General features: G+C 47.4%; 1 protein-coding gene across 1 annotated transcript in view; it reads left to right on the top strand.

Annotated features, from left to right (window-relative positions):
- Nucleotides 1-17534, top strand: part of LOC128849177 (guanine nucleotide-binding protein G(o) subunit alpha-like) — a 55547-nt gene extending 38013 nt beyond the window's left edge. Inside the window, exon 3 of the mRNA XM_054079083.1 lies at nt 17387-17534. Within this exon, the coding sequence (XP_053935058.1) occupies nt 17387-17534 (148 nt within the window). The remainder of the gene's footprint in view (nt 1-17386) is intronic.
- Nucleotides 17535-27782: the final 10248 nt, after the last annotated feature.

Raw genomic sequence — 27782 nt, 5'->3', positions numbered from 1 at the left:
TGGTGGAGGCGCCTTGGTTTGCTACCAGATTCCATAGCAGTGCAAATCGTTTGTAGCATTCTTGGCACTCAATTAGTGCTCTCATCTGTAATTTCAGAAGCTTCGTTCTAAGGGGAGGGGGGGGAGGCAGAAATACATCAGGCCTGTTATTTCTGCTGGCAACGCTGATACTAAAAATAACAGCATGAATGACATTATGGAAGCTGTATTTGAGTTCATCGATAAATAAATTTTGACTGGACAGCAGGAAATATTTCTAATGATGAAATGTGTTACACTGTGGATTGTTATTCCTGGAGAAGTGAAAGCCTCGTTGCCTAGAAGCTTTTAAGGGGAGGATTTAGGAATAAAGAGGAGGGAACAGTCTTGCATTGTGCTGTGATATTCTGAGTCTTTAGAGGTGTCTGAGAGGTATCAAGGAAGAATAACCATAGAAATGTCACTTCCATCATCCAGATGAAGCAGCCTTGTGGTGGTGTCTGGTTCCCAAGGTGGCAGTGGCAGGACTGGGCTCCAGGTCCAGGTTTCCCCTGCAGAGAAGCAAAGCCCGGTGACCACGTGCACCAGTTGTGCATGGCTGCCTACTGCCACATGTTTCATAGCATCGTTGAATTGTAGAAATAGTTTGAGTTCAAAAAGGACGTAAAGATCATCCAGTTCCAATGCTCTGCCATGGGCAGGGACACCTCCCACTGGAATCTGGTTGCTCCAGATCCCCATCCAACTGACCTTGACCACCTCCAGGATGGGGCAAGCCACCACAGCTCTGTAACCTGTGCAGGGCCTCTCCACCCTTGCAGGAAATAATTTCTTCCTAAAATCTCATCTCAATCTCCTCTCTTCTAGCTGAAAACCATTCCCCCTAGTCCTATCCGTGCACTCCCTGATCCAGAGACCCTCCCCAGCTTTCCTGGAGCCCCCTTTTCAGCACTGGAAGCTGCTCTAAAGGTCTCCCAGAGCCTTCTCCAGGCTGAACAACCACAAACTCTTTCAACCTGCCCTCACAGCGAATCACAGAATCACAAGGTTGGAAAAGGACCCATTGGATCATCGAGTCCAACCATTCCTAACACTCCCTAAACCATGTCCTTCAGCACTTCATCCACCCGTTCCTTAAAACACCTCCAGGGAAGGCGACTCGACCCACCTCCCTGGGCAGCTGTTCCAGTGCCCAATGACTCTTTCTGTGAAGATTTTTTTCTGATATCCAACCTGAACCTCCCCTGACGGAGCTTCAGGCCATTCCCTCTTCTCCTGTCCCTGTCACTTGGGAGAAGAGCGACAGCTCCCTCCTCTCCACACCTCTTTCAGTAGTTGTAGAGGAGTAGATAAGGTCTCCCCTCAGCCTCCTCTTCTCCAGGCTAAACAACCCCAGCTCTCTCAGCCACCTCCTCATGAAGACTTGTTCTCCAGCCCCTTACACCAGCTTGTTGCTCTTCTCTGGACACACGCTCCAGAGCCTCAACATCCTTCTTGTGGTGAGGGGTCCAGAACTGAAACACAGTATTCGAGGTGCGGTCTCACCAGTGCCGAGTACAGAGGGAGAATCACCTCCCTGGACCTGCTGGTGGACCCCATTTATCTGATACAGCCAAGATGCCGTTGGCCTTCTCTGGCCACCTGGGCACACTGCTGGCTCATGTTCAGGCGGCTGTCAAAACCAGCACCCCCAGGTCCTTCTCCTCCGTGCAGCCTCTCCAGCCATTCTTCCCCCAGTCTGTAGCACTGCATAGGGGTTTGTTGTGCCCCAAGTGCAGGACCCGGCATTTGGCCTTGTTAAACCTCAATGACATTGGTCTCGGCCCAGCAGTCCAGCCTGTTCAGATCCTTTGTCAGAAGGGCCTCCCTACCCTCCAGCAGATCTGACACTTCCTCCCAGCTTAGTGTCATCTGCAAACTTGCTGAGGGGCAACCTCAGCACCTCGTATTTGAGGTGCTCCCAGTTCCCTGGCAGGAGCTGCTGTGGCCACAACACCTCCAGGCCAACACCTCTGCTGGGCTGCAGAGACCAACCACATGGACTCGTCCCTGCCCCCAAGGGATGCTCCTGGCTGGCCTGAAGGTGTCTGAAACAGAAATGCCTGCCACCTGCCTCTTGAGAGGAATGACACTTTCACACTGGGGTACTTTGTCCTCAGGCTCCAGGGTGTGAGGTGTCAGATGGGGGACCCCTCAGGACCATCACGCCTACCTTCAAGACCTCCCCTCACACTGGTCCCAGGAGGGCATGTTGGAGCGGTTTCAGCATGTGCCACCTTACAGAAGTCCCCAAAGAGGCCAGGACACCAGGGGAAAGGGAGCATGCTGTGCCCTAGCCATGCCTGGTCCTTGGAGATGCTTGCAGAATGTTTTTCCCAGGGACCCCCCTGCTCGGTTCATCAGGCTCCTTCCCATCTTTCTCCTTATGTTTCAGCATGAGTTTGGATAAATGTGAGTTCCAGCTCTTCGCTCTGGTTCCCTGGCAGAGGCAGTCCTTCCCAAGTGGGGATGAACTCATCTGCCCTGCCCTGCCTGCACCCTGCCAGGGCAGCCAAGCAGCATTTAGCATGAGTTATTCCATTTAACTTTATCAACTGATTGGTTAATGAGCCTCTCGTTTGCCTTAGGTTACTCGTCACCTTTGCCTCTGCTTATAGATTCAGTGCTGCTTTTAATTCCCCATATCCTATAGGTTGTAAACAATCTATTCTATAGATATCAGTAAGCCACAATCGTCACTGTTCAAAGGGACACTGGCAGTGCTATTAAATACTAGGTCAGCACTCCCTTACCTGTGTTTCCCAAGTCCAAATAATCATTGAATTTCTTTTCTTCTCACCAACACTCCCTAAAGGGTGAGGTGCTCCCAGCAGCTCCCAAAGCCAAGGGCTCTTCTGCATGGCACTAGGTGAAGGGAGGGAAGCTGGGAAGGGAAGGAGAGGAAAGGGAAGGGCTGCGCTATTTGTAAGACTCAAAAGCCTGGAGAAACTAATGAAATGTCCAGACTTTCCTAGAGACTTTCTAGAAAATCTGAAGCCTACCCCATCAAAACAGCCCATCATCCAAATGCCAGCGTGCACCCACTGTGTGGGTGGGAAAAGAGAAACAATGTAGTCAATGCTAATTAAACCTCAGCCTCGATGAATCCAATCAAACCTCTCCAGACGGCAGGAGTGTTTTACACCAGGGATAGATAAATAATACTAGAGACAAGCTTAAACTCTGCTGATCAGATGTGGACTAAATTCGTTGTAACACAGATCTACCAAATCTTGCTGGATGCTGTGTAATGTGGTTCTGATGATTGCTTTGAACTGTGAGGCATCCTCTTCTCAGATGCTTTTGGGAAAGACTGATAGGCATTTTTAAATTAAATCAATAAGGAATTTCTCAGTTGACGATGAGGACGTGGGGATGACAAAGACTGATGGATAGTAGTAGGAAGAACATATTCATTTTCTGAGGTTTCTGTCACAGCAGTTGCTTCCCAGCATAACAGGCAAACACATTTACACATGTTAAATGTAGTTCTGCTCCCAGTTATTGTGTGTACCTAGAAAGCCAGCAGTGGCTCGCTGAACCAGAACTGGTCCATACACCGCTGCTTGCACCATGGCACCTGCAGCTTCTGCCAGGACCTGCTGGCCTCCAGGCAGTGCAATAGTAAAAACTGATGTGGAAGCAGTGCCAGATGTGCTCCCTGCTGGCTGTCCCAAGAGGCTCGCTTCCCAGCAGCCTCCGCATTGTTTCTTGGTAGTGCAGTGCTCCTGGGGCTCCCATTAACAGAATATGGGCCTGGCAAGGAGAACTTAAGTGCCAGCCTGGCTCTGAGCCAGGCTTTCAGATGCAAGACAGCGTCTGGCCAGGGTACCCCAGACACTCGATTCTTGATTACTCCCTTCTCTGCTGGCAGGAGCTGCTATGCCGAAAGCTGATCTGAAGCTCTAGGAAAGTGTGAGGACCTATCCCTCACCCAGCGAGTATGGGTAGTCCTTGGTGTGCTGGGGACACAAGGTCCACCTAAGGATTCCATCAAGCTGGCTGAGGCAGGTAGGGGAGCTCCTCCTCTTTCTACCAGTGGCCAGTCCTTGGAGCACTGGTTGTGTAGGAACTCTCTTGGTTAGAACCACCTCCTTATCTCCTGCTGCCACCAGGAAGTCAAGGGACAGTTCCTGGATCTGGTTAGAAAGCCCCAGCTCACTCCTGCAGAGTAAGGACATGAGATTATGTGTGTGGTCTTTTGACAGTGCATGCATTCCTTGTGGCATGTTTGTCTTTTCACACTGCTCGCTAGAGGTATGGTAGGCACTGACCAGCTGTCCCAGCTCAGAGAGATGAGGCACAGAGACGCACAGAGAGGCCCCAGGGCAGAGCCCTCGGTGTCCTCTGTGATGGGAAATACCACAAGACACTGAGGATGCCCAAGATTTTCAAATCCTTTTTCAAATGCTATTGTGTGAAATAGCTTGGCTGAAAAGCTTGGGGAAGCACAGGGCAAGAGTTGTCCCTTCTTCCTTTTCAGGGCAGCTGTAGGTGGGAGATGTGGAGCTGAGACAGGGCCTTCCCCCGCTGCCACAGATGAGGTCCCTGCTCTGGATGCACATGCTAAGTTGCAGCAGTCAATGTCTTGCTCCCCACTGGTATTTCCTAAACATCAGCTGCATTTGAGAATCCCAGAAGGGTTAATGTTATTTGACTGAATCCTTGTGGCAGGTGGCAGGGAAAAGCTGTGCATGTGTCTTCCCTTCAGAGAACCTGTTGTCTGAGTACAAGTGTAGAAGGTATGATTTAAATATATCCAAATGCATGTAATTAATCACAAGTGCAACATACCTCCTTCCTGCTGCAAAACCTTATTAACAGTGTGGGTGGAATCCTAAAATACCGTATCTGCCACGTTTCAGCTCAATCTCTTCAGCCTGGAAAGCCTCACCGTGTGCTGGACCTGAGCAGCCAGGCTGCAGAGGTACAGAGCCATCACCTGCAAGGCAATGTTCACCTGTAGCCCAGAAAGCCAACCAGATCCTGGGCTGCATCAGAAGCGGGACCAGCAGCGTGAGGGAGAGGATTCTGCCCCTCTGTTCTCCTGAGACCTCACCTGGAGCCCTGCATTCAGTTGTGGAGACCTCAGCACAGGAAGAACATGGAACTGTTAGAGCGAGTCCAGAGGAGGCCACGGAAATGATCCGAAGGCTGGAGCACCTCCCGTACAAGGACAGGCTGAGAAAGTTTCAGTTGTTCAGACTGGAGAAGAGAAGGCTGTGGGGAAATTAGGGTAGCTTCCAGTGCTGAAAAGGGCTCCAGGAAAGCTGGGGAAGGGCTCTGGATCAGGGAGTGCAAGGGTAGGACAGGGGGGAGCAGTTTTCGTCTGAAAGAGGAGAGATTGAGATGAGATCTTAGGAAGAAATGTTTTGCTGTGAGGGTGGGGTGGCCCTGGCCCAGGGTGCCCAGAGCAGTGGTGGCTGCCCCATCCCTGGAGGTGTTCAAGGCCAGGTTGGATGGGTCTTTGAGGAGCCTGATCTAGTGGGAGGTGTCCCTGCCCAGGGCAGAGAGGTGGAACTGTATGATCTTTAAGGTCTCTTCAAACCCAAACCATTCCATGAATCTGCGATTACAGAGCACATGGGTTCAAAGCCATCTTTCACCACCTTTGGCGAGGTTTCTGTCTCTGCTCCATTGAAGCTGTGTTTCAGCTTTAGGCAGAAACCTCCATGAAGTTTCAGTAAGTACCGACAGCAGACACTTTGCAGCCCCACTGCAAGAAATACCACAGTTAGGAAGGCAAGGTCTGTTTTCACACCTCCTGCAGCAGCAGGAATGCCTGGCCAAACCACTGTTCTTCTGCTCAGGACTTGTATCAGATCTACACCATACCTCCCTATTTTGATTGCAAAATTTTCCAGCACTGGAGGATCCATTACAGTCTTTGGGGATTTTTTCCCAGCAGCCAGATGCTCTCCCTCGTTCTATGATCCGTGGGGTGTGGTGCTTGATTATATCCTCTAAAGGAAAGGCAGCACGTTGCAGAACGGGGAACACCATGACTCAAAGATCTCTGAGCTGAGATTAGTGGACGCTAATGTCAGCCTTGGCAGCACACCCAGGGGCTTGTGGCAAGCACACTGTTCAGAGATGGAGCCCCTGAGCTCTAATCATGCCAGGGAAGAGGGACAGGATGCAAGGAATGACATAATCGCTCTTTCCAGAATTGATTCCTTCTCGGCTTAACATGTTAAAACATCAAAAGTACTGAAAAAAAAACCCATCTGCTACCAGAGCTAATCAAACACATCAGTTATTGCTTCAGAAAGACAGTTGCTGCTAGATTTGATATCCCAAAAAAAGCAAAGCTGCTTTAAAGCATCTTTTTATTTCAGCTGAATGTTTTCATGACAGTGCATGATTCCTAATGAGCACTCATACAGCTAGGACACACAGAAAAACACATCAACTGTGCAGAGATCAGCTTCAGACACAGGGGAAGGAACTTGGAATCCCAATGGATTTCAGTAGAATCAGGGACTTTGGAAGCTGGGTTACGAACCGGGTACATCTTAACAAAGCCTTGCTTGGATACACAGAGCATCATAGAATCTTAGAATCATTAAGGTTGAAAAGACCTCTAAGCTCATCCAGTCCAACCATCAGCCCAACACCACAGTGCCTACCGAACCATGTCCCAAAGTGCCACGTCTACACAGTTTCTGAACCCCTTCAGGGATGGGGACTCCGCCACTGCCCTGGGCAGCCTCTGCCAGTGCTTCACCGCTCTTTCAGTAAAGAAACTTTTCCTAATTGCCAATCTAAACCTCCCCTGGCACAACTTGATGCCATTTCCTCCCATCCTTTCCCTTGTTAGTCATTTGCGCACTGACCCTTAATATCTCAGTAAAAGTTGCTTTATTTTTATTGTGGGATTCAGAGGTACTACTTGTTCGTAAGGGTGAAATGCATGGGCTGATGAAGAGGCCGGGTGCATCCCATATTTCCTCTATTGTCTATGGAGTATTTAATTATGAAGAGTAAAGTCTGAAAATGTTTTGAAAGGCAAAGTCACCTTCCAGCTATCAAAACACTTCAGATGAGGCAGATGGGAAACCAAAAATATTATTTAGGTTTGGGCAGTAAAACTGACATTGAACCCATTTGCCTCATTTTTCAGGCTCTGATGATAGTTAATGACAGCTTACAGAAGTTGTAAGTGATCTAAAAAAGCCATAAAAAGCTGCTTTGTGTCCTTGTTCAGAGGATGAATTCAACAAAACCATTACGGGGCTTTAAAACAGTGTTTTGACTTTCTGGAACCAGCTGTGGGATGATCCAGCTGCAGTTGGATCTCCCTTGCATCGAAGAGAACATTTAAGAAGATTAATCCCAATAATTTTAATTCAACAAAATGACCTTACGTAATATCACGGAGGAATTAATGAGAATTCTCTCATGTGGGTCATCACCAGCCCGGTGGATTTTTCATTCCCCGGGGGATCTCATTGGTCTCAGGCTGAGCGCGGACAAAGTCAATTGACGATGTAGCACACTGCATGGGATCAGAAGATAAGTCACTTGGAGCAGGAGGAGCTCTTTTTCTTCACTGAACTATTATTTGGGAACGCACAAAGGAGAACGCAGCTGTCAGCCTCCACTGGTGCTATTTGAAACCCTTTTGCCTCCAAGGCTTTTTCCACAGAAAAATGCAGTCTCATGTAATGCAAATGCTGCTGCCGGAATACTGGGTAGTCCAGCTGTCTTTTTTCTAATAAAAAAAAAAAAAAATCCTGATCTAATTGGTTTTGACTGTGTTTCTTTGCTGTTCTTACTGAGCCGAGCAGGATGCATATTAATGCTAATTAGGTGTATGTAGGGTATTCAATATTTGATCTTAATGTTAAAGGCCCCAGGAGAGGGCACATTATCAAAATTACAAACTGCAAATTTTAGTCAAACCAAACTGTGCCAGTGGCTGACATTGCATAAACCCCAAGACTGCACCACTCCCTTCTTGGTGTCTAAGAAGGGAGTGCCTTGGTCCCTAACCCTAACCCTAACCCTAACCCTAACCCTAACCCTGCATGCTGGTCTCTTCTCCTAAGTAACAAGGGATAGGATGAGAGGCAATGGCCATCAAGTTGTGCCAGCAGAGGCTTGGATAGATATTAGGAAAAATTTCTTCACTGAAGATCAGTGAAGCACTGGAAGAGGCAGTGGTGGAGCCACCATCCCTGGAAGGGTTCAGAAAAAACGTGTAGAGGCGGCACTTGGGACATGGTGCAGAAGGCACAGTAGTTTTGGGGCTGATGGTTGTACTGGATGATCTTGGAGGTCTTTTCCAGCCCTCGATCTCTGTACTTTAGTGGAAGGGTCTGAGTCTGGTTTTGGTGCTAAGCCAGCGCTGGGGGTCAGATCCTCAGCACACATGTGTGTGTCAGCGTACCTCCACCAGCCAGCATGCAGCCCCACCATCACGGGAACCAGCCTATACACTTGAGCTGTCATCAGCACTTTGGAGCAGGGCATTGTGTCCGGGTACCAGGATTCCTCTGGGGACCAGCGGCCAGTGGTCTCTGCAGGGAAAAAACTGTAATTTGGGTGACTCGGGTGCTGTGGTTGACTCAACACATGTAGGCTTGATGCAGGTAATGCTTACTCTCATGGATAAGCCACGGGATACTTCATTTTCCTAATTTTGTGTTGTTAAATTTCAAAGGATGACTACATCCCTGTTGAGTCTGTGTGGAGTAGCAGCACAGCAGCTGGACTTGTTCTGCCTGCTCAGCCTTGCTTTCTTTTGAAATATCAAAACTGGTGTCTTTCATTTATCAACGGTAATTAATTACATTCAGGATGCAGTTGACTGTTTATGCTCTTAAACTGGTTTTATACACACACTTAAAAACAGAGTATTTCACTCCACTGCTTCCTGTTGGAAAATGTAGATACTGGAATAGTGCCCACAGAGCAAAAATGGGAGGGGTCACTGGCACATCCCACATGCAGGGCACAACAACCAACCTAGAGAGACCCCCAGGAGAAGGACACAGGGCAGGCAACTGAGCGTGAAGTCCAGGAAGTCATCTCTCAGCTACAGTGTGCAACCAGAGTAGGAATCACCCCTCAAGACAGCCCAAAGCCAAAATTAAGCACTGATGTAGAACTCAATTAAAAAATAATAATAATTAACAAAAGACTAAGAGCTGCTTCCAAAAAGCCACAGGACTGCAGGGACTCAGCACCACATTGGGAGTTCTCTGTAGTGTACTTGTTTCTGGTTGTGGTCTTTATTAAACTGGGAGTGAGGATTATTCTGCATATGTTTTATAAAACTGAAAAAAAAAGGTGACTTCAAAGGTTTTCAGGGAGATGCAGTATCTGTCTCCTACAAATCTAGCAGCTCATCATCGTTGGCTCAACGGCTGCTCATCTACAGGCAGAACTAAGAAGGTAGCAACATCCATTCTGAGTAAACACAAGAGAGTTTCTTATAACATCACTTTCCAGCTCTTTGTCCAGCAGTCAGGGTGCAGAAGCCCATGTTTGGCTTTAACCTCATGAAGCCCTCAGAGTCACCTATGGGCACTGAAATTAGGCACAAATTTAGCACCGTAGACAAGCAAGAATGCTTCTGTCCTATGCAGGTCCATGAAACTTTTGCAACTGATTTGAATACGCTCGACCATTTCCAGGGCTGTAGATTTTGGCAGCATTTCAGTTGCCTGGTAGATTTGCTTATTTCTTAACATGAACCAGCTGGTTAGTTCGAATAACGTCTTTGCATGCAAGAAATACTTTGATGGCAAGAATTCAGTTTTGAGTGGCCCAAAGGAATTTCCTCCGGCAAGAATATTTCCCGAGCTGGGAGTCTATCCCAGCACTCCATTGGTATTTCTTGGACTGGTGTTAAAAACCCAGGTTGAAAAAATTATACTTTTAAAAATGAGCTCCGTTTGCAATTTTTTAGATGACTCTGACCAAGGAAGCGATTTTTCTTTTCAAAGAAGCAGGAATGCAGTCACACAGTCATCTTAATCTCCATCACAGGGAGTTTCTTGTGGGAATAGGATGTACGCAGTGTCATTCGAGCATGGCCAGGAGGAAGGGAGAAGGAGAGTTTAGAAAGGTTTTCACCCTGTCACAGAGGGCTGAACTGTGCCTTTGCAGTCTTTGAAACACAAGGTCATGGGCATCTGTGTTGATTTGGTTTAACATAATCCAGGAGTTTTTAATCGCATTTCAGGCTATTAAATGAGTGAGAAGCGAATCACTGGAATTTAGCTTCATAACTCGCCTGTAAACAACTTTTTAACCTTATATCGAGATAAAAATAAATTTAAAAGTAGCTGATTACATCTAGCAAATTTTCCATCACAGTTTAATCAACTGCTTCCCTACATATTGAAGTGGTTTTATTATTATTATTCTTCCCCATTTGCAAACAAAGCCTACAGAGTTTTCGTGAATATTATTTATTTTTCTTTTGAGTCAAGCTCTGCTCAGTCTCAGCAGAATAACCTGCTTGATTCTGGTTTCATAGAATCATGGAATCATAGAACAGTTTGGATTGGAAGGGACCTCAAAGCCCATCCAGTTCCAACCCCTTGCCGTGGGCAGAGACACCGCCCACTGGATCAGGTTGCTCAAAGCCTTTGGGTCCATTCCAACTCAAAGCATCTATGATTCTGCTATGGCCTGAGTGATTGCAAGCAGCACTTTGCACCCTGTCGCATCTCATGCTCTTTACATCAGTTGGGATATCTTCCCTGCATACGTTTGCTATGTGGGCTTCAGGAGCTCCTCATTCCGAGCCCTCGGGGGACCTGAGCTTTCTGGGGATGGACTGGCAGTGCTGCAGATGGAGCAACACAGCCATCCCGGCTGAAGCGGAGCTGCAGGTGCTACACAGGGTACCACTGCCTAGCCAAAACCCAGTCTGCTTCATAGAGCCCGCAAGAGGTAGAATGCATCACTGGGACACAAGGCGCTGCAACGAAAAGCTGTGGCAGTGACCTTTAGGTATCTTAATTTGTCCAGAGTGAAGGTGAGGAACAAGGGACTGCTCTTATAGGAACTGGACCGTTCATTTGCAAGGTAAGTTGCTTGCGATACACATCAGTGTAATAATCTCCTGGTGATTTCTTGCCTGGCTTTATTCAAGCAAATCATTGTAATTTTAGGGGTGTGCATTGGTATGGGGAAAACTTCATTCACCTGGATACATCTTGCTGATTGAAAGTAAATCACCTTAGGTAAAACAGAAACAGTATAGTATTTATTTCTCTGGTAGGCAACTGGAAGATTCCGCATGTGTCTCTTACAGTGATGCAGTTTTGAAGCTACACAAAGTTCCCTGGATTAGGCAGAAAAACATTTCATAGTCATTGGCTCAAGATTTAGAGTGATGACCGAGTGCAGGGAGATGAAGGCAGGGTTGTGTTGGCAGGAAAGGAGAACCTGCATGCAAAAGCTCTGAAAGGATGGAGGACACAGAGTGCTGGAAGGAAGAGGGAGAGCAGGGTGTGCACAACAGGCTCCACTGCTGAGCACCGTCATTCCTCTCCCTCTGGTGAAAGAGGGGCATGTTTTGTAAGATTAAAACATGCCTGTTTAAGGAACTTCTTACTGCATACTTACAGGCTCCGCTGGCACCATCTCAGAAATACAAACAGTTCTCCTTGGGAGCTCCTGGGGGGCAGGTGAGGTACCAGAAGACAAGAAAAAAATGTAAACACGCTGTCTATCTCTAAATATAGAGGGAGAAGAGAGAAGTGAGAATTACAGACCAGTCGACTTCTAGAAGCTTTCAGGAGATTTGAACCATCAATCAAACAATATGCAAGCACCTAGGAGATAAAATGGGGAATGAGTGACATCCAGCACGGATTATACGAAAATGAGGTGTATTAAACTGATCTCATTTGATTTCTTGGCAGTGGTAGGAGAGGAATAGTTGGTGCCACATCTAGATTTTGGGAAGGGCTTGACGCAGTCCCACTCGACTTTCATGAAGTGACCTGGAAAAATAGTCAAGATAAAAGTACTTCAGGTCTTACACAAAATGGATGAGCAGCACAACGCTCCCAAAAGAACACAGTTACTGGTGACTCATGGCCAGAGCGGAGGACTCCTTCAACCAGGATCTGCAGTGGGTGTGACAAGGTTGATTTTCTTAAGATTGTTTATCAATGGCGAGGGATAAAACTACCTAATTACCCTGCAGTGAATGTGGAGTTGGGAGAGGTATTGTCAGCATATCCGAGGGAGAAGATTTACAGCTTAAAATTATCTTGGCAAGTTAGAGGAGGTGAGGGACTGAGTCTGGGTCACTGTGCCTCAGAAGGAGCAACCGCTATTGGGGAAGGTGGAGGGAAGAGCTATTGCATTTGCTAAATCTGACTTAGGTTGGTAGGGCTGGAAGGAAAGTACTGGAATAGCTTGTCTGGGACTGGAGAAGGGAGGAGGACAAACTGTATCTTCTGCTCCAGGAGGTTTTCAGGATAGATGGACAAGTATTCCCCCCAGGGAGTGACCTCGGCAGACTGTCTCCTTGCTCAGATCAGCCCAGGCTCAGATCCCACCCGTCCATGCTGGAGCTGCCATGTGCTTAGTTCAGAGCTGCTGTTTCACAACTGCTGGGGCAGTGCGTGTCAGCAGGGACATACGGCAACATTATCTTTGGCTTTGCCTTTTTAATACGTTCGGTTTGTAGTGAGAGGTTGAAGGCATGTAAGTGCTTTGTTGAACGGAAGCCAAAGTGAGCTGCTAGGCAGAATGCACCCCCTGTTTCCAAGTATTTCATTTATTTTGTAATTAAGCAATAATCGTTGAGGCATTGGGCACTTCTTCAGGATTAATGACTTGCTGTGGGATGACAGAAGATCTGATCTGCAGTGCAGCCGTTTTCCCTAGAAAATACCTGTCTGTTAATGCCATTCTCAAATGAGTAGGACAACATAACATGCGAACGTGTGGGTTTGCTGTTAGCAACTGAGGGATGGGGGAGCAAGCCTTAATAGGGTAAATTAGACAATCAGTTGCTTCAGTTGTCTCTCACCATTTCATTCAGAGCACAGTGGTTTCATTAGTCACTTGTGAATGAAATGGCTTTCTAATTGCTCAGAATCGCTTTTAAAAAGTTACAGCATTGTCTCCCCCCTTCGAAGGCCCAGGGATCCTCTTAAATCCGTTTTCTTCCTTTGCCCTCCGAGACCAACTGGCTCATGTGTGGCGAAAGAGGAACCTGCCTGCAGCAGTTTCACTTTTTGTTTCAGACACAGAAAAAATACAAGCCATTTAGAAAACAGAGGATTCACATTTTTAGTGTTGAAAACCCTCTGTTCCTATTAATTTATGGGTTGCTTAAGACTAGCCCGCCCTGCCTGAGACCTTTAAAGACTTGCCAGTCTTGACACACTGCTTGCTTCTATTAGTTCCTACACACTGCGTTTTTAACGGTCATAGCTCCCTATGGTATTGAAACCCCAGTGCCTCCGGTGTCCTGCAGCACAGCAGCTGGCCCAGGCCATCCCCCGTAGCACTGTACCTCCCAAGAGTGTTGCTGGAGCTTTAGGTGTCCTCTAGGCAATAAAGCACAATAGCAGGCAAGAAGAAAGGTGTACCCCAAACAGGCGAGTGGCAGTGTGAACCTTTCCAAAGAGCTATGGAGAAAGCTGCCATGGGAAAAAGCCATCAGATCACCAATGCAAGCAAGGTGAGACACATTTGCTCTAAGCATATAGGACAATAAACCAGTTCATGATGTCCTAGCAGGCTTCAGAATGGCACTAGTCAGTGGGGATTTGCTCACTAAAATATTAGGTAATGTGATTCACAGCGTCACAGAATCACCAGCTTGGAAAAGACCTCCAGGATCATCAAGTCCAACCATTTCTATCAACCACTAAACCATGTCCCTGAGCATCTCATCTACATGTCTTTTAAACAGCACCAGGGAAGGTGACTCACCCCCTCCCTGGGCAGCCCATTTTAGCGCCAGTGACCCTTTCTGTGAAAATTTTTTTTCTGGTGTCCAGCCTGTTCCTCCCCTGAGGCAGCTTGAGGCCATTCCTCCTTGACCTGTCCCCTGTCACTTGTCACCTCCTTCCAGGCAGTTGTAGAGAGCAATAAGGTCTCTCCTCCAGGCTAAACAACCCCAGCTCTCTCAGCCGCTCCTAGTAAGAATTGTTCTCCAGCCCCTTCCCCAGCTCTGTTGCTCTTCTCTGGACACACTCCCAAGCCTCAACATCCTTCTTGGAGCACGGGCCCAGAACTGAACACAGGATTTGAGGTGTGGTAAACACGAATTGATTAATCCATGGGTACTTCCTACAGCAGAACTACAGTACTGGCATCCGCAGCGCTGCTTTTGGTTCCCGTGGCCGCCTTCCCAGAGAGATTTCACAGAAGAACAATCAGGGTGTTTTTTCTCCATACTCTTTCCTGCCCCATTTAAAAGTAAAGCTTTTATGTCTGCGCTTTGAACGGTGTCAGCGTGTTGCCCAGTCAGCAGTATGTTCACTGACACCAGAGCCACTCTGCATCACTTAATTCTGCTCCCTCAGCATGAGGAGCCCTGTGACTTGATAGGGAGCTTCCTGGCTTGGAGTGATTTAAAAACACAGGGTATTTAGAAGTGAAAAATGACATGGACTGTTGGAGCCAGTCCAGAGGAGGCCACAAAGACAATCCGAGGGCTGGAGCACCTCCCTTACGAGGACAGGCTGAGAGTTGGGGTTTGTTCATCCTGGAGAAGGGAAGGATCCAGGGAGACCTTAGAGCACTTCCAGTACCAAGAGGGGCTCCAGGAAAGCTAGGGGAGGGGGGGCTCTGGATCGGGGGGGTGCAAGGATAGGGATGAGGGAGTAGTGATTTTCGCTGAAAGAGGGGAGATTGAGATGAGATCTTAGCAGAAAATGTCTACCTGTGAGGGTGGGGAGGGCCCGGCCCAGGTTGCCCAGAGCAGCGGTGGCTGCCCCATCCCTGAAGGGGTTCAAGGCCAGGTTGGATGGGGCTTGGAGCCCCTGATCCAGGGGGAGATGTCGCTGCCCGTGGCAGGGGGTGGAACTGGGTGATCTTTAAGGACCGTTCCAAGACGGGGAATGGTGCTGCGTGCTGGGAACAGCACAAGTGACTGCTGGTTTGTCTCATCCAGGCTAAGAGCAGGAGCAGATCTTTCTGACTTAGTAAATCCAGGATTGTCACAAATTTTTCTATAGCTAGTTTTGATTTTGATGAAGAGTTACGGGCAATAGCAGACCTTCTACGTCTGCTCTGTAGCTTTTATTTCACATGAATCCAGCGCTTGTACTGAGGTTTGTAGTGGCAACATTTGAGTAATGGGTAAGGAGTAGGGCCAGTATAGCTGTGTGTTGGCACTGAATCTCATGGATCATTTACCGTTACTTAGAGAAGTTGCTGAAATTCTGGGAAATGTGTTGGTCAGAGTCAAACTTGAAGAGTTATGGCTGATACAAAGTACAAGCTTCTGCATCAACCCCCTCTGAATTCAAGAGAGACCGTACATCACCGGTTCCTCCCAGCTATGAGCACAACAGCAAGGAGCTCAGCTGAGCGGCAGTCCCGTGGGAGGGAAGCAGGCAGGCAGGCAGCAAAAGCATCACCAGGAATCATTAATTCTTTCTGGTTCATTAGCTCAGTGTTGGATTTGGGGGCAGAGGGGATGAAATGCTGGTTCTGGGGCAACTAAGAAAAGGAAATGTAAGAGTGGGATATAAAAAGGGTCAGAAGAGGACAGGCACGAAGTGCAGTGTAAGAGGCACAGCTCAGAATTGTTTGGTCCAGCCATTGACCACACTAGTGAAGATCAGAGTGGTGCCCAGGACTTGGGCTGGTTTTGGTTTTGCCTTTCACTGACAAGCATCAGCTAGGGACTTCACATGGCAAAACAAGAGGCAGGCAGCTATACAGAGGAAGATGTGAGCTCTGAGTTTTTTCAGAGCTTAAACAGTCTCTGGCCTTGCACCGTGAAGTTGTTGTCTGATATTTTAGAATCATAGAACCATGGAATTGGTTTGGGTTCGAAGGGACCTTGAAGTCCAGCCCTCTGCCGTGGGCAGGAACACCTCCCACTGGAACACTTTTGTGTTCAAAAATCTTTCCATGAGCTTCACATCACGGGAAGTAGCTCTGTGTCTTTGTTCATCATCCATCAGCCTTGTTCTCCGTGTAGTCATCTGTTAATAATACGAGACTGGCATCCAGCCCTGTTCTCCACCGCCATCCTAGCACTGTATCTATTGCAAGCTTACTATGATCCTCGCTAGCTCTCCCTCTCCCCAGGGGGATGGCAGCACTGGCCAGGCCTTTGGTTTGTGTGTATCTGATTTAGAAAATAAAGGGAAAAAAAAAAATCCTGTTATAACCAGGATACAGGGTTTTATCAGTGACCAGATCTGTTTCACAAGGACTCTTCAGCGAGATCTGAGGAAGAGCTAGTAAGGACTTCATTTCTGCTAAGCAGATCATCCTCTCTGCCAGTGTTTAGGAGACAGGATCATAACTTATGTCTTCACTGGGAAGAATTATTGTCAAACACAATTAGCTCTGCACATCCTGGCTGTTTTCTAGACACATCCAGGCTTTGTTCTTGAGTTACGTAGAGATGAAGAAATTATAGGGGTCAGTCTTCTGACCCGAGCAAGGGACTGTAAGAACTCACTCTGTCAAATAGTTCCTTTAGTGGAGTTGAATAGGGACTAATGCACAGATCATCCAGCACACAGAGCTGACAGGACTGTGGATTTCATTCCCATGTTCCTTTGGGAAGGGGTAACATAACATGCCTTTAAGTGGCAAAACTCCCAGAACTGCTTTTAAGGGAGAGGGAAGGAGGGAGGAGGTGTGAAGGGTTGTAAGTTCTACACAACAAAGTCACTTCCCCTCTCCATGCCTGTGTCCCCACACATACAGGGGTATTCCTACTCTGGTTCCTTTTGTTAGGTACCCCAGGAATTACTATGGAAAGGACTAGACAAGAACTAGGTTTTTCTATCACTGGTTGCAGTGGTTAAGATCTGTTCTGATGGTCATTGTAAGCATTGAATATATTTCCCTAGACCTTTATGGGAAAGGTAATGTAGGACCTGGAAATCTCCCCTCTGTGACCGGTCAGCATGTGGACATGGGGCTGCCCTGGCTCCGGCGTCTGCCGTTCAGTTGGGAGGGAGACACCATATGCGCTGACCCTGCATAAAAACTCCTTGAGAAAAGAGCAAATCCCAAGCACTGGGCTCAGACATGCTCCTGGTGAGCCATTTCTTTTCAAAAGAAATGCTGACAAAGTTAAGTGAATCAAGCAGTAGATGTGCTCTTCAAAAGAGCACAGCTCCCTTTTAAATGTTTCCCCCATTGAAATAACATTCTCAAGAGGTTTTTGTCCTTTTTGCATTTTCTTCAGGATCATCCATGAGGATGGCTTCTCTGGAGAAGATGTGAAGCAGTACAAGCCAGTGGTGTACAGCAACACTATACAGTCGCTGGCAGCTATCGTACGTGCCATGGATACCTTGGGGCAATCAGATACGGCGATAAGGGACGGCGGGTAAGTTAAAGACACCACTGCTTGTGTACAGAGGATTGAGTACCTGGAGACTTCAGAGCACAAGTGGGAGGCATTTGCATAATCTGAATACCCTGCAGGGAGAAAGAGGGAGCGGGAAAGGCATACATCACCATTGTATGCCTAGTGCACATGCAGTTAGTGCAACGAACAGAGGCACCAACTCGGTTGTAAATGAGATGCCATTTCCACACCTACACTGGGAAGCATAGCCCTGGGGACCTCTGCGTCACAACAGCCACAATGTCTCATCCCTAGCGCTAGCCAGGCCAGTACAAAAGAAAATCTGTTTTCTAGGGATACAGGAACTGACAGACATGGGGAAACAGTGAGAACATGTCCTGTCCGCTGTGCATGTGCTCAAAACAGGCTGGAAGGGGAAATATCTCAGGGAGAAATCTTACTGCTGTTCAAAACCCTTCTACCAGCCTGCTAGTATAGGAAAACTTTTAAGATCAACTGGGGCTCATCTGGCTTTTACTCACACATCCCCTGTTCAATGTACCCAAACAGCAATTTCGCTTGCAAACAAGGAGATCCGTTACTGCAGTGAGGTTTATACGGACAGAGTCTTGGGCAGCAGCGTTAGCATCTGTCTTATCAGAATAACTGTGCAGTGCCTGGAAGCCTTCTCGTGCCCCACACCTAAGCCAGCCTGTCCTTTTACAGTTGCTGCTCTGTTGTTAATTTAACGGCCTCCCTATTTTTAAACAGTGGCTCTTCTGTGAGGTGCCCCTGCCAGCCACTGCCTTTCCTTTTTCTGGCTCAGACTAAGCCCACACAGAGAAATGCAGAGCCCTAGAGAAATCAAGACCACCCTTTTTGCATGCTCCCATCCCGGAGAAAGTAAAACGACTTGGTTTCATTGGAAATAAAATAATTTCAGATTAAAGACCTGAGTAAGGCGAAGTCCTGTATGCTACTGAGTTTATCAAGACTATTTTTAGGTAACTATTGAATGACAGATGTACAACTTATCCCAAACTCCTTATCTGAGGGTGGATAATAAAAGCATTCACTAGAAAAAATGCCAGAATCCTGCTGTGGTGTTACTGTATGAAGAGATACCTTATTTCTCCCAATTGCAAAGGGGTATTTTGATTTCTTTGCATGTAGGGATTTTTCCCACAGGAACTCTAAATCCTGGAGGCATTTACATCCCAAATGTAGAGATGATACCATAATGGAGTTCTTGTGAGCTTGCCGAGAACTAATGCTGATGGCTTTCGAACTGAATACATTAATCTGTTGATTACTCAGTGACTCAGCTCTCAACAAGGCAACATATCTTGTCTCAGCTAAAAACGGATGCCTGGGAAAACAGAAACAAATCATTCTCCATGTCTGATAAATAGTCTGTGGCAGACAGATTTAAAATATAAAATTTCCTCTCTTTTTTTTTCTTTAATGCCTGAAGTCCTAATTCAACAAAGGAAGCTCAGTGCGGCTTTAGTGCCAGGTCTGGCAAAATATGGGGCATGGAGGGGGAGAGCTGTTATTAGGATGGCAGGAATGAGAGATGGAGTACTAGGCTGCAGGAAATGGCGCCCATATTTGAATGGAAAAGATGCCAAATGTTCCTAGGATCATGCGATAACTCAGGCTGGAGAGGCACTCAGGAGGAGGCTGGCTCAACCTCCTGCTGAGGCATGGTCAGTTCTGAGGTCAATCGAGGTTGCTCAGGGCTTTATGCAGTCAGGACAGAAATCCTGCAAGGATGAAGACTGCACGGTGTCTTTGGGCAACCATCTCCACTGCTTTACTGTCCTCATGATGGAAAGGTTTCACCGTAGTGCAAAACACTCTTGTTTCAATTTGTGCTCTGTGGCAGTAGGGATCCTGAGTTACACCTTGCAAAGTAAAAAGCAAGTTAAGTTAAGTTCTTCCCAACCTAGTTTCCCTCAAGGTATTTGGCCACAGAGGAATTACTCCTGCCTTACAATGGTGTCATGCTGATCGTGCACAGACAGGCCTGCAGCAAACCACTCTGAACCAAACAACACTCTAGGAGCGTGGATTCAGAGGATCTTACCCCTTCGTAGACGGGAGTAATATTCTTTCATCCAGCAGTAGACGAAGGAAACAAAGTCTCTCAGGCTATTGTCTTCCACTTGCTCCTTTCTCTTAGTCAACCTCCATAGAAAGTTTTTGAAATTAGTATGAAATAGTATTTATTTTAATCTTACAAAGAAGCGTATGGCTTCTGCTACCCCACTTCTGTTATTAATGCACAGCTGCTAGAAAGAGGAGCTATTAAACAGGCGATTTGTTGAGTATTATGCTACATGGTTCATCCCTTTGCAAGCAAAGCTTTTCTATTTTAAGTCATTCCTCAACCAAGGGTTTCTAATGCAAATCTTTTAGTGGGGGATTTTCCCCTACTCATCACTTAAGCCCCCAGGAGAAGAGCACTCGGGCAGGAGAGCCAGGGCTGTGGCTGCTTGAGCCTGATTGGGCAACAGGGGAAGGAAGGGGCACAGACCCAGGACAGGTTTTCCCCAGGGACTGCTTGGCTATTAGAGCTTCCTCCATCCCATCTTCATGGGAGATGCATCTGCCCCTATAACCCTTCCAAATGGAACCTTGACGACTTTCAGAGGGAAAAAAACTTCCCCCTCCCCTACTTAACAAATGCAAATGAAATTATTTGTGTTTTTGTTAAGGAGGTAAAATAAGCAAATCCTCTCTGGCTCTTCTCATTCTTGCCTATAATTATACCTCCAGTATTTCATGTAATAGAAGCAAAAGGATGGCAGAAGAGTCCAGACTAAACCCCTTAGCTTTTGTCAGTCCAAGTGAGATCAACATAGGAAATAGAGCTGAAAAGACAAAATAAATCACAAAAAGCAGACGCTCCAGGTCTTGCTGACCCTCTTTGCTGATAATGACCTGTCCCCAGGTTAAGAACAAAACAGTCTGCATTTCAGATTTCACTGTTAAGCATGTTCCTTGTTTTGGGGAGAGCGTTTTCTTGCAGCTGTGCCTGGCTCATGCAAGGTCTATGGGCTGTGGGCAGCACCTAAGTCCTTGTTTCATGTCCTTCAGTGCTGGAGGCCACCTGCCAGTTCAAGGCACATTATCACCATGCACAGCCCAGAAGGTCGGTCTGAAACTCCAGAAAGCCAGTGCTAACTCACATTCACAAATCCTTTATGTGTTGCAAGAGGGCAGAGGGAAAAGGAGCGGTGAGTGAGGAGAGAGGAGCCAGCTGTGTAAGGAGCGGCATCTGTGGATGTTCCTCATCTCCAGGACTATCACTGCCCTAGGTCTAGATCCTCAACTAGCAAAGATTAAGGGATTGCACAAAGGAAGAGGAGCAGAGGCTTGGCCTTGCTGGGTGTTCAGGACTCTCCAGCTGCCCTGTAGGGCACTGTGCAGTCTTTGCCTTTATAATCAGGTTAACAGGCAGAAAAGAGTCAGGCTGTACATGTTCCCTCTGTATTAAACGGTTCTCTAAAGTACAAATTGATAAAGCAAGCTCCTTGCTGATTCCCTTACCTGGGCAGAGCATATGGGAAATGGAGATTTAAGTCCAGGAATCTAGAAGTCTGCACAAGTGTTTGGATCTAAACTAGCAGGAAGGGCAGGAAAGTGTTGGATTTTCAGCTCTCCATTTGAAGAGCCAGTTCCGAAGTCCAGCTTCAGAAATCCCAACCAGCAGAAGCGTAAAGTCTCTTCCTCAGCAGATCATTGCTAACCTCAGAACCTGCTTGGAAAGGCAGCACGTACAATCCCATTCAGGCAAAATGCCACAGCTGCAGCCAGGCTGGGGGGTTCCAAAGCTTGGAGTGGTCCAGGCTGCAATGAGCCTGCCCAGATAAGCACACCACCCTGTGCAGGCTGGTATGAAAACCAGCCTATAAAGCATGTTCATGTTATCCTAAACCAGACAGAAACAGGCTGAAATTGTTCAGAAATTACTCAATAGGGAATCCTACTATCAGTCGCGTGGTTCTGAGGTGGCAGGGTCACAGATCCAGTGCTCAGGGTCTGGAGCTGGCAGGTGGTGACCTTCAAATTGAATTTTTTTTCTAGTGGGAGTCTGGAAATGTCTCTGCTTCAACTATGAAAGAGAAAACTAAAAAGCTGTTAAAATGTTAAAAAATATGGATAGGGAAGTTTTTTTCTTCCAGGCTTTGTGGTAAAATATCTTTGTGGTCACTTTGTGCTTTATACAGCGCATTAACTTCCGAACCTGGGACATATGAGGAGCAGCTGAGGGAACTGGGGCTGTTTATCCTGGGGAAGAGGAGCCTGAAGGGAAACCTCATTGCTCTCTACAAATGCTTGAAAGGAGGTTGTAGCAAGGCGGGTGTTGGTCTCTTCTTCCAAGTAACAAGCAATTGGATGAGAGGAGTTTGCCTCAAGTTGCACCAGGGGAGGTTCAGATTAGATATTTGGAAAAATTTCTTTACTGAAAGAGAGGTGAAGCACTGGAACCGTCTGCCCAGGGCAGCAGTGGAGTCACTATCCTGGAGGAGTTAAAAAACTGTGTAGATGTGGCACTTTGGGACGTGGTTCAGTAGGCACAGTGGTGCTAGGCCGACAGTTGGACTGGATGATCTTAGAGGGTTTTTCCAACCTTAATGATTCTATGTTTTTTTAAGTATGGGTTTGTAGTAAAAAAAATCCATTTAGTGTACTTTACAGCCCACCCAAGGTACCGGGCAAAGGGGACCGTGTGCACTGGAGCTGCACCTGCCCTGCCTCTGAACAGGGGCTGCGTGTGAATACCTGGTGCCTCCAGCACGTCCTCTCTGCAGTCCTCTCTGCATGTGTTGAAGGCGGTGACAAGACTGAAGGCAGTGGCAGGAGCAGGGGCACAGATGTTGTCACTTGATGCCTTCCAGTAGCTGGAAGGGAGCAGTGTGAGGGAGGAGCCCTCTTCTGTGAGACCTGCTCCTGTAACTGCCTTTTTCTGCTTGTCAGCTCAAGATATTTGTGGATTTTACTCCATTTCAGGCAGGTGTCTGTTTAGACCAGCTGGCTCCTCCTGCATGTCCCTAACCCAAGCTCTCTGAGACGTGTAAAAAAGCTGCTGATAACTTTGAGGAGGGCCATCGAGGTTTGTCAGGCACTGTCATGCTGGTAGAAAGCTTCCCTTTGCTGACTGGTAGCTGAAAGAGGGCAGATTTAGGTTAGGTATTAGGAAGAAATGTTTTCCTGTGACATTGGTGAGGCTCTGGCATATGTTGCCCCAAGAAGTCATGGCTGCCCCATCCCTAGCGATGTTCAAGGCCGGGCTAGATAAGGCTCTGAGCAACCTGATGCAGTGGAAGATGTCCCTACCCACAGCACGGGGGTTGGAACAGAGTGGGCTTTAGGGTCCCTTCCAACCCAAATCATAATGTGATTGTATGATTCTATGATCTAGGGGATGGACGCAGGATTCCTGGTGAGGTGGGGGTACACAGCCAGCCCTTGCTGGGCCTACTGCTGTAAGCAATGGGACCTTCACCGTGGTGAAGCATAGCTTGGGGCTGCTTTGTAGAGGAGCAGGATGGAGTGGGAGAAAAGGGAAAATGGAAAAAAGGGAGCATTAGCCACCCCATTTTTTCCTGGTGTCAGCATTTGCATGGATGTCCAGCTGCAGCTGAAGTCTGCTCGCCTGCTGCATGCAATAGCCATGGCATGCACATAGCCATTCCTGCTGAACTGGGCCTGCTGGGTTCATCACTGTACCAGCACTGTATGAAGATTTCAGCCTGCCCTTCACTGGGGGGTAAAGATCTGTCACTCTTTTCAGTTAAGACCAAAGCCATCTTTCTCACTCATCTCCCTCTTCATCCCTCCAGAAGCTGCATTTCAGTTACCATCGTTCACATTTTTGAGCAGTGGAGAAAAATAAAAGGTAGGGCATTTCTCGAGAGGTGGGAAACGTGAAACAGAACAGAAAGCACTTGTCATTTTCACAGCCTGCCTTGTTGCTGGGGAGATGGTTGGCTCATTCAAGAAAGGCTTGTTGTTGCTGGCTGAGAAGGTCAATGTATTGGGATTCATTGCTGCAAAACGCAGCCGGAGTAGAAAGAGGCGGACAGCAAAGGACAAGGGAAATCCCAGAGCAAGCCTTCTCTGCATGGCACATGGCGCATGACCCACTAGCCTTGTGGTGTCAGTTCTGGAATCTCTCTAAGCAAAAGCTCTCTCTTCCACATGCAACTAATGTATTTTCCTCCTTTGCCACCTTCCAGTCCCCCGAAAATACAAAATCTTTCTCTAGTAAACGATCACAGTAAAGTAACAGCAGAGCGTGAAGACAGTTTACGATAGACCTTTGTGCCACCTTGAAACAGTCTGCTTCCATGACTTTGCTCTACCTCTTAGGGAGAGCCGAGCTCAAAGAATTCCTGGCTGGCTGAACCCTTGGCCAGACCTGGGAGACCGTGCGTTACAGCAGCAGTGACAGCACAACTTAGCTCTGCACTACTGCAAACTGAAGTTATGGTCATCAGGTCAATGACATGCGATGATCTTCATATAGCAAAAAATATCGCCCCAGAACCGCTGCTGGTTCACTCCAGTCATGCTGCTAATAAAGATAGCATTTAGAAGGGAGAAAAAATAAGCTTGTGTCACGGCTTTAAACGCATCATAGCTTGTCTGTCAGACGCGATTTAGCTTAGAAGAGCCATCTGATGAAATAAGCAGGTTGTAGGGTGGGAGTTTACCAGCTCTTCATGTTTTCTTAGGCTAAGTTCAATGATTTGTCCTCCTTTCGGACCCAGGTAATTACAATAGAAAACTGGTGATTCATTCAGGGCTAAAATGGTATTTTAACTCTGGTACTGCACGGATTACAGCTGTTTACAGGGCAGCGGTCGTTGTGATCAACAGCAGTCAGAATCCCAGTCTTCTGCAAATGTGTAGCAGTGCTTGTGGGCGGAAAGAAATCTTGACTTTGAGAAGGAGAGAGATGATACCGGCTCAGAGGAGAAGGGGAGGGACAGGGACTCAAGCAGAAATAGCCTTTTTCTGTAATAGCAGTGGGAAGAGCTGGATGTTCTAGGGAAAAAACCGAATTGCAGAGACACTGCTGCACCCAGAGGCAGTATCGCCTAACCTTTCTTCCAGCAGAAGACTCTCCATCACTGGCAGCTCTGAAACTCAAAACTTCCTCAGGGTGGCCCAATATACCAGGTTTTAGTTAAAATTCTTAAAGAGTGAAAAAAGGCCATATGAAATGGAGCCAAAAGGAGGCAGGGGAGAGTGGGTGGCAGTTGCGTAGCAAGTTGGAAACGCGTGTGGAGGGGAAGGCTGCTCTCTGGAAGGTGCCAATTTAGCGGTTGATGTGCCAATGTGATGTTTTTCACATTCGTCCTGCTTCAGGACTGTATCTGTGGTGTTGGCATGGCAACATTTTCATCTTCACTCAGAGGACAACACTGGGCTTGCTTTTCAGGTTCTTCCTCACACTGAGGGCAGTGGTGGTGAATGGGCAGCAGTCAGGAGACAGGATGACATAGGAGTTCACTTGGTCTTCCAGTCTATCTGCACAGTCAGAAACTTGTTCCTAAGAAACACATTTCTAGGGACAAAAATAATCTTGATGCACTTCAGCATAATTTCTAAATGTGCCAGATGAGAATAATTGATGCAGTCACACCTCAGGTTGCCACTGGGATCTGATTCTTTGGTGAGTACTTGGCATCAGCCAGACACTGTAGATTGGTGACACTTGCTGTCCGTGCCGCCTTCCCAATTCTGAGATTAGCTTCATAACTGTCCTATAAAACCACTGACCAGAACGGATGCCATCAATTAAAATTAGCCTTTTAATTTTCTTTTTAGGAAAACAGAGGAGAGAAAGAGATGTCTCAGGGGATCACTGATAACAGAGACACCACAGTCATCTTACTCCAGCTTCAGCTTGAATCTAATCACGTTTTTCACCACCTAAAGAGGGCTTAAATGAAGATAGTGCCTGAGTCTCCCTGTAGAGATGTAGTGAGAGGACAAGGCAGTGATCACTGGTGCTAAGAAAGGGAATTCCAGCCAGACGTAGGTTCAGGCTCATAGCGCTTTCCCTGTTCTCTCTATGCCATCAGGAGAGATCAGGACAACCCACTTCTGAAGGGCCACCCAAAGGGCCCTTTGTGCTGGAAGTGTGGAGGCATAAGAGCGACCTGAGGATGTTTTGAGTATGGGAGGATCAGTGAAAACAGGAAATACCCCAAAGGTGATTTTTCATATAGGAGTATCGCCTTCCCTTTCAGCTCGTCGCCAGGACAAAACGTTGTCAGGTGAAGTCTGCTGACATTGATTGCCTCTTGGCTGGTGGAAAACATAACCTCTTTAGGTGCAAATCCTTCTGTAAAGCTCCACTTTTTCCCCCAGTGTCTCTGCTTTCACCTGCCATTTCAGGATTTCTGATTAATGAGGACCACTAATCCTTCAATGGATCCTTGGAGAAGATCCCCACGTCCCCCCAAACTGTCCAGCATTCCTGTTCACCTGTTAAGACCTAGACCCTGTGCAGCAGGGAGGTTTGCCTTTGCTTCTTGCTTTCAAGCTCTCTGTTTTCTACTTAGAGGGGGATGTATTTTTCCTCCACAAGCTTTATGTGTTTGATACTGGTTTTTTGGATGATGCAGGGAGTATTTTTAGTTTGAAAAGAATTAAAAAAAAAACCAACCCAATGCACTGTTTCCTTGGAAGAAGGGCTGCCTTTCCCTGTGAGATTTGTTATTCAAATGCAGCCGCAGTTAGGGCTGCCAGGGAGGTGGCGTGACAGGGAAGCGCTCGGCACACAGGGGAGAGCGCAGGAGCCACGGGACTGTGACATTAGCAGTGAATTAATGAGAGGTGGGGTGCAGCTTTCCATTCCCAGAGGATACCAGGGGAAGGTGACTTCTCTGGAGAGTGCCAGAGTAGGACAACGCAAAAGACAAGTAGTTAAAAATATTTGGCAGAAAAGCATAGCTAGAGCAGAGCCCTGGGAACGTGAAAACCTCCTTGCTGCCCTTAAACGGGCTTCCTGGCAGCTCCTGGACGCAGGCTGGGCTGCAGGTCAGGCAAGGACCAGCTTCACACCACCATCCACTCCTTCCCAGAGGATGGCACAGCCTGGTCAAAGCAGAATTCAGCCCATCCGATGGAGCTCAGCACAGCCGCTCCCCGCAGAGCAGAATCAGCAAGCTTGCCCTGGGTAGCATCTGGTGTCAGTGGACACAGTCAGACACTGTTTGTCCTTCTCTAGAGCTTTCTGTCCATAAAGGGATTGAAAGACCTATAAGCCGGAACAAAATTTATGTTTGAGGTACCGTGCAACTGAGGCACTAAAGTTAAACACATCACAGCAGAGGCTTTGAAGATGCTTATCCATGTTTCTGACTACACGGGTAGTTGGGCACGCACTAAAATCCATCCAGCAAGTCAGCACCATGTTTGAGACTGAAGCCCAGGTTGCATCTCCCTGCAGCCTGATGCAGGCAGGGCACTGTCTTTAGGTCCGACTGCAAGTCAGCTCTCCCAGCAGTAATTGCAGATAACTACAAACTACTCAGCACATTTCAAATACGTGTCAGTTATTAAGTGGATTTATTTCCATCTCTTTTGGGAAGTGTTGGGAAGCACTGCTGAGTCACGCTGCTTACTCACTGGTTTTAGGAGTGCCATTCAAAATATTTGTTTTCCAAATGCCTCGTATAATGTTCCTATTATTTGAATGTCTCCAGATATGAAATGAAAACATTTATGCAGGGCATCCCTGGCCTTAACCAGATCTCTGGTGTGTAACTCACAAAGAGGCATAAAACAAATGTCTTGGGAAGGGACCTCTCCCTTGGCTCTGCCGTTTGATGTTTTTCAGCGATTGCAGGGGAGGATAGTGCAGGCTTTGCTCCAAAACAGCAGAAGTGCAGGCAGGCTGGGCTTGGGATGGTTTGGGAGGGAGGAAGGAAAGCTGGAGCAGCTGTCCTGCTGTTCCCAAGAAAGTGGGAGTGGAGAGATGGGAACATGGTCGTTTTTTACACCAAGTGCTAATGAACTTAGGACCTAGTATTCTCCTGCAATGGTCTGTTCTGGCCACAGACCCTAAAGCAATTCAGCTTCCCCAGAGACGTGACATGAGGGGCACTTGCAAAAGTACCAGATCCAAGGGCATGGCCGAATCCAGCCACTCAGCCACCTCAGGCTCTGCACACAACAGGTTTCCTTGTCAGCTCCGGCGGGGAGGCGTGCGGAAGCCTTGCTGACAGCCCAGTCCTTTTGCGTGCCAAAATTAGCCTGGACAGGG

The sequence above is a fragment of the Cuculus canorus genome, chromosome 13, assembly GCF_017976375.1.
Source record: "Cuculus canorus isolate bCucCan1 chromosome 13, bCucCan1.pri, whole genome shotgun sequence".
NCBI classification, from domain to species: Eukaryota; Metazoa; Chordata; class Aves; order Cuculiformes; family Cuculidae; genus Cuculus; species Cuculus canorus.
The sequence above is the reverse complement of the archived record's forward strand: the minus strand, read 5'-3'. Positions and strand labels throughout refer to the sequence as shown.